The sequence below is a fragment of the Lissotriton helveticus genome, chromosome 3_1, assembly GCF_964261635.1.
Source record: "Lissotriton helveticus chromosome 3_1, aLisHel1.1, whole genome shotgun sequence".
Taxonomy (NCBI): domain Eukaryota; kingdom Metazoa; phylum Chordata; class Amphibia; order Caudata; family Salamandridae; genus Lissotriton; species Lissotriton helveticus.
Window position 1 is genome coordinate 1747378261 of NC_136061.1, and position 19459 is coordinate 1747397719.

General features: G+C 49.4%; 1 protein-coding gene across 1 annotated transcript in view; it reads right to left on the reverse strand.

Annotated features, from left to right (window-relative positions):
• Positions 1–19459, reverse strand: part of TMEM244 (transmembrane protein 244) — a 242930-nt gene that overhangs the window by 93282 nt on the left and 130189 nt on the right. Inside the window, exon 2 of the mRNA XM_078682527.1 lies at positions 7685–7770. Coding sequence (XP_078538653.1) covers positions 7685–7716 — 32 coding nt within the window. The 5' untranslated portion in view covers positions 7717–7770. The remainder of the gene's footprint in view (positions 1–7684; positions 7771–19459) is intronic.

Below are 19459 nucleotides of genomic sequence, written 5' to 3' on the forward strand. Positions count from 1 at the left end.
CTCTCATGCCAGTCACAGACACTTCATCTCATACAACACATTCCCCCTTATGCCCCAGTCATGTGGTCTTCCTGACTCGGATGAGTCATCTCTCCAGCGGTTAGCTACAGGTATGGGAGGAGGCTGGTCTCACTAGTATGGGCGGCCTTTACACTGACTGCCACTTAAGGACATTCAAAAACACTGACTAAACAATATGCACTCCCTCAGGGACAGTTAAAGACAACTGGGCCACTCAGGGCACTGAATAAGTTGTGCATCAACTCATCCAAACGCAGCAAACTAAGGGCTCTGCCCGCAGATTAACTACATGGCTGACTAAGGCTCTCTTTGCACATAAAGACATCTCTATCAATCAATCAATCAGTGGTTTATAAAGCGCTCTTCTCACCCGCGAGGGTCTCAAGGCGCTGGGGAGGGAGGGTGCAGCTCCGGGTCAGTCGAAAAGCCAGGTCTTGAGGTCCTTCCTGAACGAGTGGAGGGTTGGGGAGCGTCTGATGTTGACCGGGAGCAGGTTCCAGGTTTTGGCCGCGATGTGGGAAAAAGCTCTCCCGCCTGTTCTGCTTCTGCGGATGCGGGAGACCTCCGCCAGGGCGAGGTCAGCGGAGCGGAAGTTTCTCTTGGGTACGTGGAAACATACTCGGTCGTTGAGGTATTTGGGTCCGCTGTTGTTGAGGGATTTGTAGGCGTGGGTGAGGAGTTTGTAGGTGATCCTCTTCTCGACGGGGAGTCAGTGAAGGCTTCGGAGGTGTTGGGTCATATGTTCGTGGCGCGGTGTCCCTAGGACGAGTCTGGCGGCAGCGTTCTGGATGGTCTGGAGCTTGCTTAGAAGAGTTTTGTTGATTCCGGCGTAGAGGGCGTTGCCGTAGTCAAGTCTGCTGGTGATGAGTGCGTGGGTGACGGTCTTTCTGCAGTCGGGGGGGGGATCCATTTGAACGTCTTGCGTAGTATGCGGAGGCAGTTGAAACTGGTGGAGGAGACGGCGTTGATCTGGCGGTTCATGGAGATGGAGGAATCGAGGATAATGCCGAGGTTCGAGCGTGGTCAGTCGGGATGGGTGGGCTCCCGAGGGCGGAGGGCCACTAGGTGTTGTCCCATGTGGAGGTGCAGGGTCCGAGGAGGAGGACCTCTGTCTTCTCGGAGTTGAGCTTTAGGCAGCTGTCCTTCATCCAAGCTGCTACACTTCTCATTCCTTCTTGGAAGCGGAGTCTGGTGATTTCTGGGTTCTTGGTGAGGGAGAGGATGAGTCGGGTGTCGTCGGCGTAGGATACGATGCTAAGCCCGTGCTGTCTGATGATGGCGCGATGGGGGCCATGTAGATGTTGAAGAGTGTTGGGCTTAGTGAGGATCCTTGGGGTACTCCGCAGACGATGTCAGTGGGGGCGGAGAGGAAAGGGGGGAGTCTGATCCTCTGGGTTATGCCAGAGAGGAAGGATTGGATCCAGTGGAGAGCGGATCCTTAAATTCCTGCGTTGTGGAGTCTGGTGGCTAGTGTGCGATGCGAGATGGTGTCAAAGGCTGCGGAGAGGTCTAAGAGGAAGAGGGCTGCGGTGTGTCCCTGGTCGAGCAGCATGCGGATGTCGTCAGTGGCAGCGAGGAGGGCGGTCTTGGTGCTGTGGTTGCTGCGGAAACCAGACTGGGAAGTGTCTAGAATGCAGTTTTCTTCGATGAAGGCGGTCAGCTGGGTGTTCACGAGTCGTTCGGTGATTTTGGCAGCGAACGGTAGGTGAGATATAGGCCGGTAGTTTTTCAGGTCCGTTGGGTCGGCCGTTGGTTTCTTGAGGAGGGGTTTCACCTCTGCGCGTTGCCAGTGTCAGGGCAGGTGCCGGATGTGAGGGAGGAGTTGATAGTGTGTCCTAGTTCGGGGGCGATGGCAGAGGCGGCCCTGTGGAAGATGTGAGGGAGGCAGGGGTCCATGGGGGCTCCTGAGTGTGTCTTCTCCATGGTTGAGGAGATGAGCTCGGCAGACGTGGTGGCCCAGGAGTTGATGGTCGGCTTCTCGGCGGAAGAAGAAAAAATCTCTATAACCTATACAAGATGTTTGAGAGGTTGAATTTGGGATGCAACTCCACAACAGGGAATGGGAACAGGCATTAGCTTACCCACAAAGAATGTCCCACAATGCCCATCTGCCAATGATCCAATTTAATTTACTCAATAGGGAATATCTATCCCGCAGGTGAATAGCCTGTATATTTCTCAGTGCACCAGATATGTGTGCAAGATGTACCGCCCCTGGAGCTGACCTCAAACACATTCTATGGGACTGCCCACAGCTAATAACATACTGGACTACTATACATGCCCAGTTGGAACACATGACAGGAATCCCCAACACTTCTTCCTGGGAGGCGGAAGCTTTGGGAATATACCCAGACCTCGCAAATGCTAAATTGCAATGCGCTTTTTAGACCCGTCGCTTATCCAGGCCAAGACAACAGTAACAGCCTGCTAGAAATTGCCTCACCCCCCCTCAGACATGAACAGTGGCGAACCTGTAAATACGCTGGGCAAAGGCGAGGTAGTGGTACTGCATGGCAAGGATGCCAGGGGCTGCGCTGCCACAAGATGGCTCCGGGATAGGAGGAATTACTCTCTAAATTCATTGGCCCGCGTTTGGGGTTATCCTCAAAATCCATAGCCATGAACTCCTGAATCATGCTACACACCAAGAGACCACCCTCTCTATTCTCAGCCCTTCCCCCTGACATTATGGTGCCTATTTCCTCCAGATAGTGGAGACTAGTGGCCTAATTATACACATCCCGTCTACTCCCTTACTCTGTTCCCCTAACCACGCCTCCCCGCTTGTGCAGAGAGTTTCTATACCTATGCGGTTCACCCTCAATCCGAGCATTAGTGTCTTTGAGAAAGAATATATGGCAACATTGATAAAAACCTCTCTGAAATAGACTCTTGTATCCAATTCATGTACGTATAAAAACTCAATAAATAAACGTGTTGGAAAAAAATAAGAACGGTAGAGAGGAGGGTCCTAGACTATTAAAAGCCTTAAAACAAATACACATTATATTGCTTCTCCACCAAAAGACAGCGGAGTCTCTGTTAAAAGTGAACAATCTGAGCACGTAAGGGCAAATTCAGCATCAAACTGATGGAATAATTCTGATCAATCAATCAATCAAGAACATTTGTAAAGTGCGCTACTCACCCGCTAGGGTCTCAAGGCACTGGGGGGGGGCTGCTACTGCTCGAAAAGCCAGGTCTTGAGTTGCTTTCTGAAGGAGAGATGGTCCTGGGTGAGTCGTAGGTGGGTGGGGAGGGTGTTCCAGGTCTTAGCCGCCAGGTAGGTGAAGGATCTTCCTCCGGTGGTGGTTCTACGGATCCGTGGGTCAGTGGCGAGGGCGAGGCTGGCGGAGCGGAGCTGGCGGGTTGGCGTGTAGAACGTGAGGCGGTTGTTGAGGTATTCGGGGCCCAAGGCGTGGAGAGCCTTGTGTGCGTGGGTGAGGAGTCTGAACGTGATTCTCTTGCTGACGGGGAGCCAGTGCAGGTCCCTCAGGTGGGCGGAGATGTGGCTGTGTCGGGGGATGTCCAAGACGAGTTGTGCTGAGGCGTTGTGGATGCACTGGAGTTTTTTCTGTAGTTTGGCGGTGGTCCCAGCGTAGAGGGCGTTCCCGTAATCCAGACGGCTGGTGACGAGGGCCTGGGTGACCGTTTTCCTGGTTCCAGTGGGGATCCAGCGGAAGATCTTACGGAGCATGCGGAGTGTGTTGTAGCAGGAGGAGGTAACGGCGTTAACTTGCCTGGCCATCGTGAGGGAGGAGCCAAGGATGAAGGCCAGGTTGCGTGCGTGGTCTGTGGGCTTGGTGGGGGGCCCAGAGCAGGAGGCCACCAGGAGTCGTCCCAGGCGGAGATGGCTGGGCCAAGGATGAGGACTTCCGTCTTGTCTGAGTTCAGTTTCAGGCGGCTGAGCTTCATCCAGTCTGCGATGTCTTTCATTCCGTCCTGGAAGCTGGCTCTGGCGGAGGTGGGGTCGTTGGTGAGGGAGAGGATCAGTTGGGTATCGTCGGCGTAGGAGATGATGTTGAGGTTGTGCTTACGTGCGATGGCTGCGAGGGGGCTCATGTAGACGTTGAAGAGGGTGGGGCTGAGCGAGGAGCCTTGAGGTACGCCGCAGATGATCTTGGTGGCTTCTGTGAGGAAGGTCGGGAGACGGACTCTTTAGGTTCTGTCGGAGAGGAAGGAGGTGATCCATTCCAGGGCCTTTCCTTGGATCCCGGCGTGGCGGAGGCGGGTTGTCAGGGTGCGGTGGTAGACCGTGTCGAACGCGGCTGAAAGGTCGAGCAGGATGAGGGCGGCGGTTTCTCCGTTGTCCAGCAGGGTCCGGATGTCGTCGGTGGCCGCGATGAGGGCGGTCTCGGTGCTGTGGTTCGCTCGGAATCCGGACTGCGATGGGTCGAGGGAGCCGTTCGTCTTCAGGAAGGCTGTCAGCTGTTTGTTGACGGTTTTCTCGATGACATTTGCAGGGAAGGGGAGGAGCGAGATGGGGCGGAAGTTCTTGAGGTCTGAGGGGTCTGCGGTGGGTTTCTTCAGGAGGGCGCTGATCTCTGTGTGCTTCCAGCTCTTCGGGAAGGTGGCGGATATGAAGGAGTTGTTGATGATGTCCCAAAGTTTGGGTGCGATGATGGAGTCGGCCTTGTTGAAGATGCGGTGTGGGCAGGGATCGGCTGGGGAACCCGAGTGGATGGTGTTCATCGTGTGGGTGGTATCTTCCGTGCTGACCTGAGTCCAGGCGCACAGGGTGGTGGTGGGGGGTGTAGGTTCGGTGGTGGGGTACGAGTTCTGAGCGCCGAAGCGGTCATGTATGTCGACGATCTTACGGTGAAAAAAGGTGGCCAGAGAGTTGCAGAGGTCTTGAGAAGGCGTGATGTCGTTGTTGCTGGCGTTGGGGTTGGAGAGCTCTTTCACGACGTTGAAGAGTTCCTTGCTGTTGTGGGTGTTGTTGTCCAGTCGTTCTCTGAAGGATGACCTTTTGGTGGTGCGGATCAGCTGGTGTTTGCGGGTGGCGTTCTTGAGGGTTGTCATGTTTTCCGTTGACTGGTTGTGGCGCCAGGCTTTCTCGAGGTCACGGCAGGATTTCTTGGAGTCTTTGAGATCATTGGTGAACCACGCGGCTTTCTTAATGTTGAGGTTGCTGGGAGGGTTTTTCAGTGGAGCAAGGGTGTCGGAGCAGTCGGTGATCCACTGTGAGAGGTTGCGGGCTCCTTCGTTGGGGTCCGTGGTGTTGGTGGGAGAGTTTAGGCTCAAGGAGGTGGTGAGTCGGTCGGTGATGATCTTGCTCCAGCATCTTCAGGGGGTTTCTTGAGGGGGGTGGTGGGTCGTTGTTTTCCTGAAGTTGAAGTGTACGCAGCTGTGGTTGGTCCAGTGGAGCTCGGTGGTGTGGCTGAAGGAGATGTGGTTGATGGAGGAGAAGACGGGTCGAGCGTGTGGCCGGCGTAATGGGTGGGGGTGTTGACCAGTTGCTTGAATCCGAGATTGGCGAGGTTGTCTAGTAGGGCGGTGGTGTTGTTGTCCTGGTCGTTCTCCAGGTGGAAGTTGAGGTCTCCTAGGAGGATGTAGTCGGGGGAGGCGAGGGCGAGCGGGCTGATGAAGTCTGCGATGGCCTCGCTGAGGTGTGAGCGTGGTCCCTGGGGTCTGTAGATGAGGGTTCCTCGGAGGGTGGTCTTGGGGTCGGTGTGAATCTGGAAGTGCAGGTGCTCTGCGGTGGCGAGGGTGTCGTCGGTGTTGGTCGTGATGCGGATAGTGTTTCTGTGGGCGATGGCGATGCCTCCTCCGGTCTGGTTGACGCGGTCCCTTCGGATGATCTTGTAGCCATCCGGGATGGCAATGGCAATGGCAATGTCGGGGGCTGAGGAGGCGTTCATCAAGGTTTCCGTGAAGAAGGCGACGTCTAGTGCCCTTTTGTCCAGGAGGTCCCCTAGTTCTACGGCGTGCCTGTGGATGGAGCGGTGTTGAGCAGGATGCACTTGAGGTGGTTGTTGTTGTTGGCGGCTGTTTTGGCTGGCGTGGTGCAGGACCGAGTGCAGGTGAAGTAGCAGGCATGGCAGGTGAAGGCTCTGTGGGTGCGTTTCGGGGTGGCTTGGTAGCAGGCTGGATGTCGGCCGTTGTTGAGTGCGTGGAGGGTGGCGACGTTGTAGCACATTCGGGTTGGCTGGCTCTGGCGGGGTCCAGGGGTTCTGGCTTGGGCGTGGTCCAGGCGTGGATGGGCATCAGCGGGCTTGCCCCTGCGCGTACGCGCGGTCCCCGCCATTGATGGCGAAGTGGGAGGGAGGAGCAGCTGGGAGGCGGGAGCGGGGCGGCGAATGGGGAGCAGGAGAAGGGGGCGGGCCGCAGGAGAGCAGCGGCGGGGAGGGGGTGTTGGAAAGAGTGGGAAAGTGGAGCGGGGGAGGGCAAGCCTGGAGAGCGAGGGCAAGCCTGGGCAAGCCTGGAGAGCGAGGGCAAGCCTGGAGAGCAGGGGCCCTAAGGAGAGGCGTCAGCAAGATGGCCAAGCAGGCAGCGGCAGCAGAATCCGGGCACACGGGGGCCGTGCGGTAGTGGAGTGACCGGAATGATTGAAGACACTGTAAGGTATATACAGGAAGGCACAGGTATAAGGCATTATAGTAGTTCAGGCGAGCACCTATTATCCCTTGTATAGTAGGAAAGGAAGAAGAATGCGGAAGATAAGGAATATGTTTTTCTCAAAAGCTTCAACTGGAGGAAGCAAGAGGAAGTAAGCTTATTGGTCTGTGTTTTGAAAAGAGAGCTTGAAATCAACAGGAATACAAAGTTTCTCATTGCCTTGCCCAGTACTGGAGGTGGGCCTTTTGAGTCAGGTCACCATTCCAAAAAACCAGAGGGAGGAGGGGTGCCCCATAATCAAAATCTCTGTTTTATCGTAATTCGGTCTCAATCGATTGTTGCACATCTACTCAGCCACAGCTTTTAAAGCAATACAAAAATCGGGCACTATCAAAGATTCCACAGCATCCAATCTTAGGATGATTTGGGTATTACCTCCGTAGCACATAGCTGAGAATAAATAACTATTACTAGCTGCTACTAACAGAGAGATATATAGATTAAAGTCAGACTTAAGGAGAGGATCCCAGTGAATCTCCACACTGAAGCTGATGTAGTATGGAACAGAAGGTGTCTGAATGCAACAGTTGAGAATACATGCTATTTATCCTTCAGTTCGGTCTCCAAAAGGCACTACAGGGTCCTTGTGGGACTACAAACAATACAAGTGGTTGGTGGGACAAAAAACACAATTCACAAAACAATTTTACATAGTCCAAGTGACAAAGGGAGGCAAAATGCAAGCACCACTTTATATTTAAAATTATTTTCACTGGAAAAAACAAAGTTTGTCAGTATAGCGACAGAATAAAAGTCAGCGTTTCTGTTTACTGAGGAGTCACTTCTTAGTTGGTGGTGTGTGTCCTCACTGGAAAAAAGGGCATTGCTTGAGGTTCCAATGTTCATTACTTAAGTTCTAATGGTGAAAATGAAACAAAAAATAATCTTGGGAGCATAACTGTAATTGAATGTTTCTCTAGTTTGGAGGTCTAGGTATGAAAGAAGCTTTAATTAGCTTGTATTGTACAACACTTCCATAATCAGGTGACTGACTATTCCAATATTTCGAACCCCAAGCCCTTCAAGAGCACCCTGTTCTCACCGGAAAGCCCCAAAGCAGACGCTTGCGGTCATATAATAAACGCTGTAGAAGATGGCCAGGCATAGCAGCAGGTGTAGGAGGACGGTCTGCAAGGAAGACAAACACAGCATTAATGATACCATAGACATCACCGTTATCTCTCAAGGGGTAAAGCAGTACAGAATATGGAAAATATGGAAACCCTGATCAGTCCTCAACAGTACAACCAACATAGAAACCATGAGCATGACTCTGGAGTCCTTGCAAAAAATTCTCATTGACAACAGGTGTTTGGACCCAAATTGTGGCTTCACAGATAGTGAATTTGTGTTCATAAAGTAATAAATCATGGCTAATGCGAGCAGGTGCGGCCGGCACAGGTAACAGCGGTGGGAAGGGGCTGGGAGTGGACAGACGACGGGACAGGAAAAGTATAATAAAAAAAAATCAATAAAACCACTTACCATGGCTCACCGCATTACCTATTTAACTCCCCCTATCCAGTCATCTGTACGCTTTCCCCTCCACCCGCCTCACTCCACCGGTGTTATCTGTGCCGGCCGCACCTGAATGAGAGTGCTGAGATGTGGGGTTTATCAATAAAACGTACCCCAGAAGAATGCATTTACACTATTTTAAACTTGTTTTTGCCTCTGTATGCATTGCTTTGTAATATTATACCACATTAGGCTACATGCCTTTATTATACTGTACTTTTTGGCAATGCTGTTATTCCATGTTATGTAATATTCTGCTTTATTTAAAGTTCTATTATAATATGGAGTAGTGTGGCTCACTGGTTAGAGGCAGCAGGCCTGAGAGCAGAAGTCAGCCCGGGACCAGGGTTCAATTCCCGACGCGGCAGGGTCGTGGACCTTGGTCAGCGGACTCGATAATTCTCGCTTCGGTGCTTACTCTAATCAGGGGTTCCACTCGGCAACTCTGGGCATTAGCTTGCCTAATCTCCACAACGGCCCCACCAATTCCGGGGATGCCTGGCTCCACCTTGGGGACTCCCAGCAAGGGACCATCCCACAGGGAAAGCCAGGACGGGTTCCCCAGAGTTATACAGCGCCGGGACGCCCCGTTGCTGGGGCAGCTGTGCGCTTTACAAGTATACTACATTTACATTTACATATATCATGTTGTGCCAGGTCATATTGTGGTATGTCCAGTATGCTATGTTGAGTTGTGTCATCTTGTAATGTGATAAGATATGTTACATGTACAGACTCCATCAGATCTCCCAGCCTGCATTTACTGGAGGTCTGTCTCGTTTTAAATCACACAGCACAGGTGGTTTGCGTCTTGAGGGTATGACGGGTAAGAAGTAAGGCTATTGTTGAATGGTCTGGCAGTTCGGGCTGGACTGTTCCCATGGGAGCAGGGTCAAGACTGATTTGCATATGGCCAGGTCTAAACTGGAATGGCATGGTGAGCAAAAAAACGATTTATCTTGGCCCATATCTCTATATTGGGAGTAAATGATTGACATTGTTCAGCATTCCATCCATCAATTGTTCTTTTTGCGTTTGTCACTCTGAGTGGGACGGGTATGACCAGACGTGGATCCCATGAGGGGCAATACTCTGAAATCGGCCCCAGGATGCTTGTTTCTGGTCCAGAGAGGACCCTGCCTGGCAGTTCAAGCCGGACTGTTCCAATGGGGAGCAGGGTCAAGACTGATCTGCATATGACTGGGTCCCAACGAGAATGGCATGGTGAGGCAAAAAATGATGGGTTTAAGCCCAGATCTCTGTACTACGGTGAATGTTTGACACTGTTCAGAATTCCGTCAATCAATTGTTTTTTTGCATGGTTTGAAGGCCTGGCATTAGCAATCACCTTTTAATTTTACTAAAATTGTGTCTATACTATACTTACAGCCCTCTCCATTCACTGGCCTTTTTCTTGTGTCATTCATATTTTTCTTTCAAACTCTACAGAATACAGCTGCATACAGCACTGGGTCAGCTTACTTCAGCCACTGGCTAACTTCACTGTGAGTGGCAGTATTTTGCCCTTTCAAAAGGCACACGCCCACACACAATGAAGTTTCCTTAAGGACCAGGGACTTCTGCATCTGTAAGACCGATAATTTAATAGAATGGGGACAGGTCGGACAAAAGCACCATATTATTTTCATGTGATCTGTATTGCTAACACTTTAGATTTTTGGTAGGTTCCATGTGATCAAGACAATGGATCACGTGGTATGAGTTATATTTCACGTGAACATGTCAGCCGGATAGTGCCGTATTACAAATAACAATACTTGAATCACCACAGACTACTCTTATGTTATTTAAGTGTTGTTTAAGTAAAGTGCATAATAGGGTGGTCAACTGGGTATATAAAGATATATAATATATACACATACATACACACACACAAACGTATGTCACTGTTGCTTCCGCTCCATGCTTAATTGCAGTTGCTTTCTATCAAACTAATGTAAACTTTGCATTCTGTAAGTTTCAGGTTTGACCTTCTAGAGATGTAGACATGGACTGGCAATCCTGCGTTATTTTCCAGCTAAGAATTACTGAAGGGCTAAAGTGACCCCTGAATACAATAGGACCTGGAGTTAAATCTCAGCCATATAAGAACTTTCTAAACACAGTCAGTGAATTTCGTAATAGAACAGACTCTCTGTGACTCTACTTCAAAGAAGCCACAACTCTTAAGATTTAATCAAACATCAAGCTAGTTAGCATGAATCTAGTCACGGAAAATTCAACAAGTGAAAGTTGGTGAGAGCTCAGAAAAAAAGAGACTTGGAAGAAGCAGGACCATCAAACCAAGGCGCTGAAGGAAAGCAATGAAGGGATCGCCTGTCACAGACAAAGAAGATCTGCTTCTGCTGCACAGAAAGTCAGGGTGACCTTAACGAGTTCATGACACTTGATGTTGGTAGGAATATCAGGCCCATGAGCACTGACCTACAGGATACTGCTGTTGTAGCGAGAATAGCTGCTGGAGATGTTGTAGCAACAGAAGGCATGTACCACCTAAATTGCCTCACTCTATTCCGGAATCCTCATCAATCACCCATGAGAAAAAGAAAAAACACTGATGGAAGAAAAGATGGTAGAGGTGACCGCTTTCATTAAACTTATCAACTTCATAGAAAACTCAGCAGAAGATGTTTTCTGCTTTAAGCTGTCTGAGTTGCGTCACAAGTATGCAGAATGTCTTGTGGCACTTGGAGTTCAGAAGGAGGTCAACAAAGGTGTCTTGAAGGAAAAGGTTCTTGACTACTTTCTACAGGGCTATGTGCAGAATATTGAAAATCATGTTGTGCTTATTATCGCTTATCAAGGCATGAAGCAGAGGCTGAAACGTGCTTTTACAGATTATGAAAGAGATGCTGCCATAGCGGCAAAAGCTCCCAATATCATTCAAAAAGACATCTTGCAATCTAATGTATTTCGCTTTGATGCCACTTTCCCACCAAACTGTCAAAATAACTCAATACCAACGACATTGAAAATGCTTGTTTCAATGCAGTTGAGTGGGTCTGGAAGCAACAGCCAAGATTTGCAAGAATCCCAGGAGACTCTTACTATCTCTCTCTAATAATCATGTTAAGCTGCAAGAAGACAACAAAATCTATGGTACAATGTGCACACCCTGACATATTCAAAAAAATTGTTTACTCAACTGCACGGTTTGGGTATTAGCGTCAGTTTCCACCATATTCATATGGTGAAAATTCAGCAAGCAACTGCTGTTTCCCAGTAAGCATAGAAGGAATTGTATAACCGTCTACGCTTTGAACTGGGCTTTTCACAGTTGGTGCAATAGACAATCTTGGTCACAACCCTTCAAGCACCACTACCAAGGGTTCTTTCCATGGCACAAGGATCCGCATCTTTCAGACACCATCAATCTCAAACTCAGATCAGAGCAGAGAAGCCATCACTCTTTTTGCAGAGGGTGAGAGAAATAACTTATCTTTGCCTGACAGCTTCATCACTATACTAGCAGTAGCTCTGAAAGAATCCACAGTTGAGGTGCCAAAAAATCAACATGACAAAGGTAGTTGTGAGAGTTATGGTGGAAACAATGAAGCATAAGAAACTGTGGATTGAAACAATCATATCTGAGAAGTTGAGAAGGGGAAGCTAGAAAAGGGAGACAGTCTGTCAAGGTCAGCGTACCATGGATTCCATCAGATAGAGCCATCTGTAAATGAAGAGCCTGCATTTTCACAGCTTTTGCCTCTCTTCTTTAAGAAGGCAGCTTCAGCGGACATGATCAAGCATGGGATGCTTGTTGTTCTTCAGTCAACCCAGTTCCCCAATCCCATGCAGATTTCAGCAGCTGCAATGCATACTCCTCTGTTTGCTTTGGCAAAGTATATACAGTGGAAATGGCTCAAGACGCATGGAGAAGACAAGTTTGTGGTGATGTTCGGTAGCCTCCACATAGCATCAGCTGCATGGAAAACCATTGATGACTACCTGGAAGGCTCTGGGTGGACAAGGGCTCCGACAACAATGAGGACTTGCCTCTTCAGGAACAGACTATTATTTTCTCAGTTGCTACCATATCAACAGGACGAGACACGCACACCAGGTATGTTTTATTGTTCTGAAGAAACTTCAGAGAGATGTATTTACATCGCAGTCCCCAGAAATTTAGGAATCAGAAGAAGCATGGAGATAGTATATGGCCATAAGAGACCAACATTCCAATACTGGGATACCATCTACAGACTTGAACTCCTTGGTTTCCTCCTGGTCAGAGCTCATGGAGAAGTTGACTTTGTTTTGTATGTAGAAACACCGAAAGCCCTGGTCCTACGGTTCTTCACCTTGGACCATCAGAATTATGCCCGCTGGTTCCCTGGCCATATTAGCAATATGGTAAACCTGTCACAGTCCATCTTGGAAGAATTTGTTACACGTGGCCCCTGGGTTGTTCATAAGACAACGAACACGCTTTTGGCCATGCCTATTGATCAAGCTCATGACCAGAACAATGAGCTAGTCAAGGGTTCGGGTGGGGCAGTTGGACTCATTGAAAATCCATCTGCACTCAAAGTGGATGCTAGCAGGTCCTGAAAAACCACGGTTGCTCACAGAATTTAAAACTGTTGCAGCCTGGAAAATGCAAAGCATTGCCACCATGAAGAAGGCCTCACAACACAGGAGAGCTTCAAGTAACAGGTGCTGATCCTTACAGATACTATCAGGGAAATGGGCAATCCTTTTCTAAATGCAACTGAAGAACTACTGACGTTGGGTTCTCATGATGTCCTCAACCAGTCTGTAGTGAATACAGTGTGTATGATCCAAGAGGTTGGAGAACAACAGTGCAAGGACTACTGCAAGTCAATTCTCATTGACCCTGAAAGGTCTATTCATGACCCAATTAAGAAGAACTCCCTCCGACTGCAGCTGATTTTCGAAGCTGGAGACTTAAACAAAGAAGCATACAAGGTTGCAAGTCTGAAGACAGATATCAACCTTTTCTCAAAACTGCACATCGTCGTACAACCATGGGGGTGTGATATGAATACTTTATTCAGCCACGTAAAACACCCACTTCCACTTCATCTGTCTGGTAAAGGAAAGCTTCGTTTTGAGAATAAGTCTGACTTAATAACATGTTCGGTAAAGACATCAGAGAAGGGGGCGTGGCAAGCAGCCCAAGATGGGGGTTGCATAGGAGATTCTCTCCCAGATCCAGGACAGTAATCCTGCACTATCCCCATGTAATACCAGGTTTACGTGCTGTGGCCCCGCGCTAGGACACCAACTAACAATAGCACACTCACCGGTGGAGGGTCCGGACCGCGGCGGAACAGGGGAAGGGTGTGGGAGTTGTGCAGCGGTGGTGGTTGGCAGCTGAGGCCTGTGTCCTGATTGCTCCACTTTGCGGCACCCGACTGCGGCATGCCGGGGGGGCGGCGCATGATGGCTCGGAGCAAAACCTGGCCGGCTGCCCCTGCCGGTGCCACTCATAGGCCGGAGATGCTCTTTAGCCATGGTGACCCTACCGAGGCCTGATGGACCGATCGACTCTTGCAACAGAAGCCGTGACGGGTGCCCCTCCTTTTCCCCCTCCATCCCTGGGATCTTCTCTGTGGATCAGGCCTAGGCACTGGCGGCCTACTGGAGAGAGCTGGGAGCATGCGTCTCTCCCGATGGCATAGCGGTGAGTCGGGCTGGGACTGTGAACCTGAGATGTGGGAGGCCCAGTGAGTACCGGCCCCCCTAATAAAAATCCAAAGTTCCTTCAAGAGTGATCAGGCTCCCCCTGCAGCTATTCACAAGGCACTACTGTACTGGCTTGAGGTGCCTGTGGGAGTTCCTGCTTTAAGTTTGGGGGAAGGTACGCTACACTTTCCGGGTGGGCTCTTACCAACCCTCCCTCCCCAGTAACTGTAACCCTCAAACCTTCGAGGGCCCGCTTCACACCTAGTCGCTGTTGCCGGTTGGTGGATGAGATCAGTCTGATGGACTTGTAAGCCAACAGGAACAGCATGCCAGCGGCCTGCGCTTGACTAGGCTGCTTGTTACCAGTAATACTCGTTGCAGGATTAATCCAACTGGAAAGGCCTGTTGTCTCTTGGTTACGTGCTAGCTGCTGGGGCTTGTTGGCAGCACCATACCATAGGGCCGTCATCCAGAACTGAGCCCTTTGATAATCATTCTGGCTATAGGGGTGGACTCCCTAACCTGCCATAACCCAACCACGAGGTACAACCCACCAGAGGCCCTCGGTGGTTAATGTCACCCTTTCTCCACATAATCAACCACCATAGTCACTGCACTCCTCTCTAATGTGGGTCTGCACTGGTGTGTGACTACAGCCCACAACCATCTCCCTAATGCAGGCTTAGTTGTGGATCCTCCATTAGGGGAGCTTTCTTGTCACTTTACCCACAGCCATCTTTTACTGGGCTCACAAGGAGAACTCAGCCTAACCGCAACCATGGAGCGCTCAAAGCCCAGGATGGGGAACACCCATGGCAACAATCCGCTCTCACTCCTTGCCTTCTGAGGCCTCTTCTGCCCACTCCAAGCCTAGGGGCGCTGCCTCTCCAGCTCCCTCCACGGACAAACTGGACACGATCCTTCAAGAGATCCTTGAGTCTAGAACTGCTATAGCACAACAGCTGGGGGTGATCACCTCTGAGCTCAGCCAATTAAAGATTCTGACCTTTAGAGACCGTGACATACATGTCCAGGCCTCCAGTGACAGCATCCCCGCAATGGTCAATAAAACTAAAGTTTCTATATTTCCTGACTATACTCTGACAGTGCATTACAAACGCTCTTCATTCCAAGACATTAAAACTCACCTCTGGGCAGCAGGACTCGTCTTTGAGCGTCTCTTTCCAGCTAAATTGAAAGTCCTCCACAATCAGCGATCCCACTTCTTATAATACACCTGAAAGTGCATGGGACTGGATGGAACAGCAATTTCCCAACTCCACCGGAGGAGGACACCGCATGCGGGCACCGCCAAAGTCAGAGCGACCTCCACACAGGCGTAGAAGAGTGCTTTTTACACAGGACAGTGTCAGAGGGCATCATCGTCAAAGCAGGCCCTGGAGGATCGACAGGAGGTGCTCCGCTCAGCACAGACGCTGTGGTCCACACACCTGCCCATCAGTTCCATTTCACCGCAGACTGCTGCATAGGACTCGGACTCTGGGGGAAGCATGGCTCTGTTCCTCTCTGTGTCCCCCTCAACCAAGTAGTGATCCCCGAACTAAGAACTCCGGAGATATCCTTTTTACTGTAGTTCTCTGCAGTGGTTTGAGTCAAGTGGGTCATATAGGGTGGGATTGAGGAGTTAATGGACTTTGTACAGCAGAACTGATTAGTAGATTATAATGTTCCATTACATAACACTTCGAATTGAAGTAACCAAGCGCTTTACAAATTGCTAACATAAGCTAAAATTATCTATGACCTATTATTGCTCTTGGCATGTCTACTTCCCCTCTTTCTATTTTGCCATTGTATCTGAAGTGGCGGGGATAGTATTCAATGTTGCATGTTTACACCCATGGGTCCGCACAGTGTTGTGTGGCACCGTCAAGTTGTGGAAATTCAGATTCTTATACACAAAAGTAGCTCTTTGCCAGCGCCTAAAGCTAAGGCACCTCTTATCTCACAGTTCAAAATGTTCCTGGTTATTGTAAAGTTTGGACGAATGATGTCGACTCGCTTGACCGAGTAATGGTTACATGTTCGGTTGTTAAGCTTCCTAGTGGTCATGGTCCTTGAGAACACTGGTGGTAAACCCTTTGACAGGGGGTGGGGTTCCTATGTACTAACGCAATTTCCCAATGTCCACAGTGACTAAATCTTATACCTTTCTCACCTGGAATGTCCGAGGTATGAGATCAATCCATAACAGACACAGAATACTGGCACAGTTAAATAAATGCCGCACACACATAGTGTACATCCAGGAAATCCATCTGGTCCCTAAGAAGGCCCTCAAACTGAATAAACGATGGAGAGGGCAAATGCATTGTACTTCTTACTCCGCATTCTCAAGGGGTGCAGCTGTGTGGATCCGTGCCGTGGTCCAGTTTGCCGTAGTAGAATCAAAGATCGATGACCAAGGCAGATATGAGCTACTTAAGGGCACATTGTGTGGGAAACAGATTGCATTAGGATCTATATATGCATCTATATCAGCTCATGAGGCTTTCTTAGCGAGCCTGTCTGTTGCACTGGCGGAATGGACACAGTATCCATGGATACTGGCAGGGGACTTTAATGCAGTACTCGATGTTGACCTGGATAGTTCAGACCCTCCACTCTCGGGTACAGCTATAACACACCAAGCCAAGGTCCTGCGCCATTGGGTTTCCGGGAGAATACTTTTTTTATTCACTTCCCCATGTCCTACATTCCCATGTGGGCAGGTTTCTATGCACGTATCCTCTGTGACTCACACCACCTACTAGGCAAAACAATTTCAGACCACAACCCGCTTGAACATACGCTCCATTGGGGGGGGGTCATGTCCCTTCCCTGATCCAGACATGGCATTTTTCAGCCCCACCTGCTAGAATATTCGGTATTTAGAAACATGTTAGCCACCATAAAGACCTCTTACTTTTCTGAGAATGAGGACACAGCACCACGCGTTTGATAGAATGGAAGGCCATCAAAGTAGTGTTCCGCTGTGTCTCAATGAGCACTGTAGTGGGTGCCAGGCGGGAGGTCATCCGCAATATAGCAGAGTTAGTGACTCAGTTGCAATCACTAGAGATAGAAGCCCAGAATAACATAACATGTGTATTTGTAAAGCGCACGTTCACTCAGAGGACTCTTGGCGCTGAATAACAGATGTTCATTGTTACCCAACTCAATGGTGCTCATTTTATCGACCTCAGATGGATGAAAAGCTGTGTGGACCCGCCGTGATTTGAACCCGTGACCATGAGGTCGAACACAGGCCCCTGCAACGGACGCATTAATCCACTGCACCACCAGACCCGGTTTGAAGGAGGCGGAGCTGAGTGAGGCCAGAGTAAGATATGCAAACTCTTGGAGCACTTGCGGCTAATCGACTTAAGCTCCTATACCGAATGGGCACAACCGGAGGCGGACAGGTCAGGTACATTACTGGCACATTTAATACGTCCCAAGCCTTCTCCCACACCTATACTATCAGTCACTACCTCCGGACACAGGTTGGTGAATACACATCTGGAAATCAACTCAGCATTTCATTATTATTATTATTATACAGAACTGTACACCGCTTCACCGCCATCTTCCCTGGAGGCAATACTTTTCTCGCGGCGGCATCCCTTCCTGTGATCCCCGCAGCGGCTGTTAAGGACCTGGCGCCCCTATTACAAAGACGTAGATTCATGGAGCCACTAAAGAACTGGCGCACAACACAGTGCCGGGTTCAGACGGGCTTCCCATAGAATTTTACTCTACCTTTGCACCAAAATGGATACTGACACTGCAACAGCTATATGTATCTTCCCTGGAGAAGGGAGCTTTGCCCCTCAAGATCAGGGTAGCATTGGTAACTTCATTACTAAAACCAGATAAATCGCCCACCGAGTTAGCCTCATATAGTTCTTTATCGATCCTTAACACGGAGTATAAGATACTCAGTAAAATTCTGTCCCGTCGCCTTCTTCTGTTGCTCCCTGACCTGATCCATACAGACCAATGCAGCTTTGTACCCTGTTGCAATACTTCTTTGAATATACGCCACCTATTTGGCGTGATTGACGCAGCCCACGACCTTTTCCCATATGCTGGCTGCCTATCACTGGACATCCGGCAAGCATTCAACATGTTACGGTGGGTGTACATGCTCGCAAAGCAACGACAATATGAAATCCCTCGTGAAAATTGCCAACGGATAGAGTTGCTTTATACTCATGGCTATAGCCAAAATGGGTCAGTATATTTCCCCATCATATCAGATATTCCATAGGACCAGTCAAGGCTGTCCCCTATCACCACTTTTGTTTGTATTAGCTATAGAGCCACTGGCGGGGTGACGCCTATAGGATCCCCGTTTGCAGATGTAACCCTAATGCCACATGCAGAATTTGTGCACACCCATGGGGTACCTGAAACATTATTCCTAACCCATAATAGCATTCTCCACCACGTCACTCAGCACTGAGTAGTGGAGAACAAGGAACCCCCCACATATGAACTATTACGCATTTTTCACAATGGGTCATGGGAGTCATCTGGTAGCAGGCTATAGCCGGGCCTCAGGGAGCCCCTTATGACCTCGCTGCTCCCCTTGAAACAGATATGGGAAACTGACTTAGCGAAAGGCCTGTCTGATAGGGAATGGACCACTATTCTTGAATACCCTAAGGGATATCCGCTATTACCCAATTTAAGTTTTTACAGCTCTCAATATTACATAGAGCATATTTAACACCGCGCAAGGTGCATATGATATACCTGATGGTCACTTTGGGAGCCCACGTTGTCATACGCCTAACGCAAACTTTATCCATATGATACGGTCATGCCCATCCCATCCCATCCCAACCCGGTCTGGGGGGGCGAAGTTTCAGAGGGTCTCTCACATCTGTCTGGGATAACCCTTTGGTTGTCTACAGACTCCTGCTTCTTAAGTCTGACCCCACTCACCAAAACAACTTAAGTGCTCCAACGCTTCACTGACCTTTCCTTACTATTGGCAAAAAGAATGCAGACACAACGGTGGAAGTCACATAAGGCTCCTAGAGAGGGGGCTTAGGTTGAGGAGGTTCTGCACTGTGCCACTGCAGAGGGCGCAGCTATGAGGTCAGAGGAATATAGCGGGCTTTGTGAGAAGCCAACCTCATTGGATTGGGCTCACCTGTTGGAGCAATTCTGGGCACACATATCAGACCCCTGACAGGAATAAAGAAAAGCTTACTCTCCCTACCGAACTGTCAAGCACATTTGGCGCATACCCATACACTACCATACCGGGGGTCAATTACACGCCCCCCCCCATCATGTACACCCATGACCAAAATGGACCACTCAAGCTAATTTCGGTAGGGGTTGTTTAATCTTCTTGTCTGAGATTGTTTCTCTCCTAGTAAAAACGCGTACCAGTGTATATTGATAGCCTACTATCTCAACCCTGACAACTGATTTGTCCTATCATGGACGATGTATACAGCGCAAACATATTTGGAAAGTGATTGTGATAAGACCGAAACGAGTGCATAGAATACTTGTAAATTGAAAATCAATAAAGGGAGTTAAAAAAAAATAAAGACATCAGTGAAAGGAGCACCAAATCTACATAAATTAGATGATATTGATGATGCAA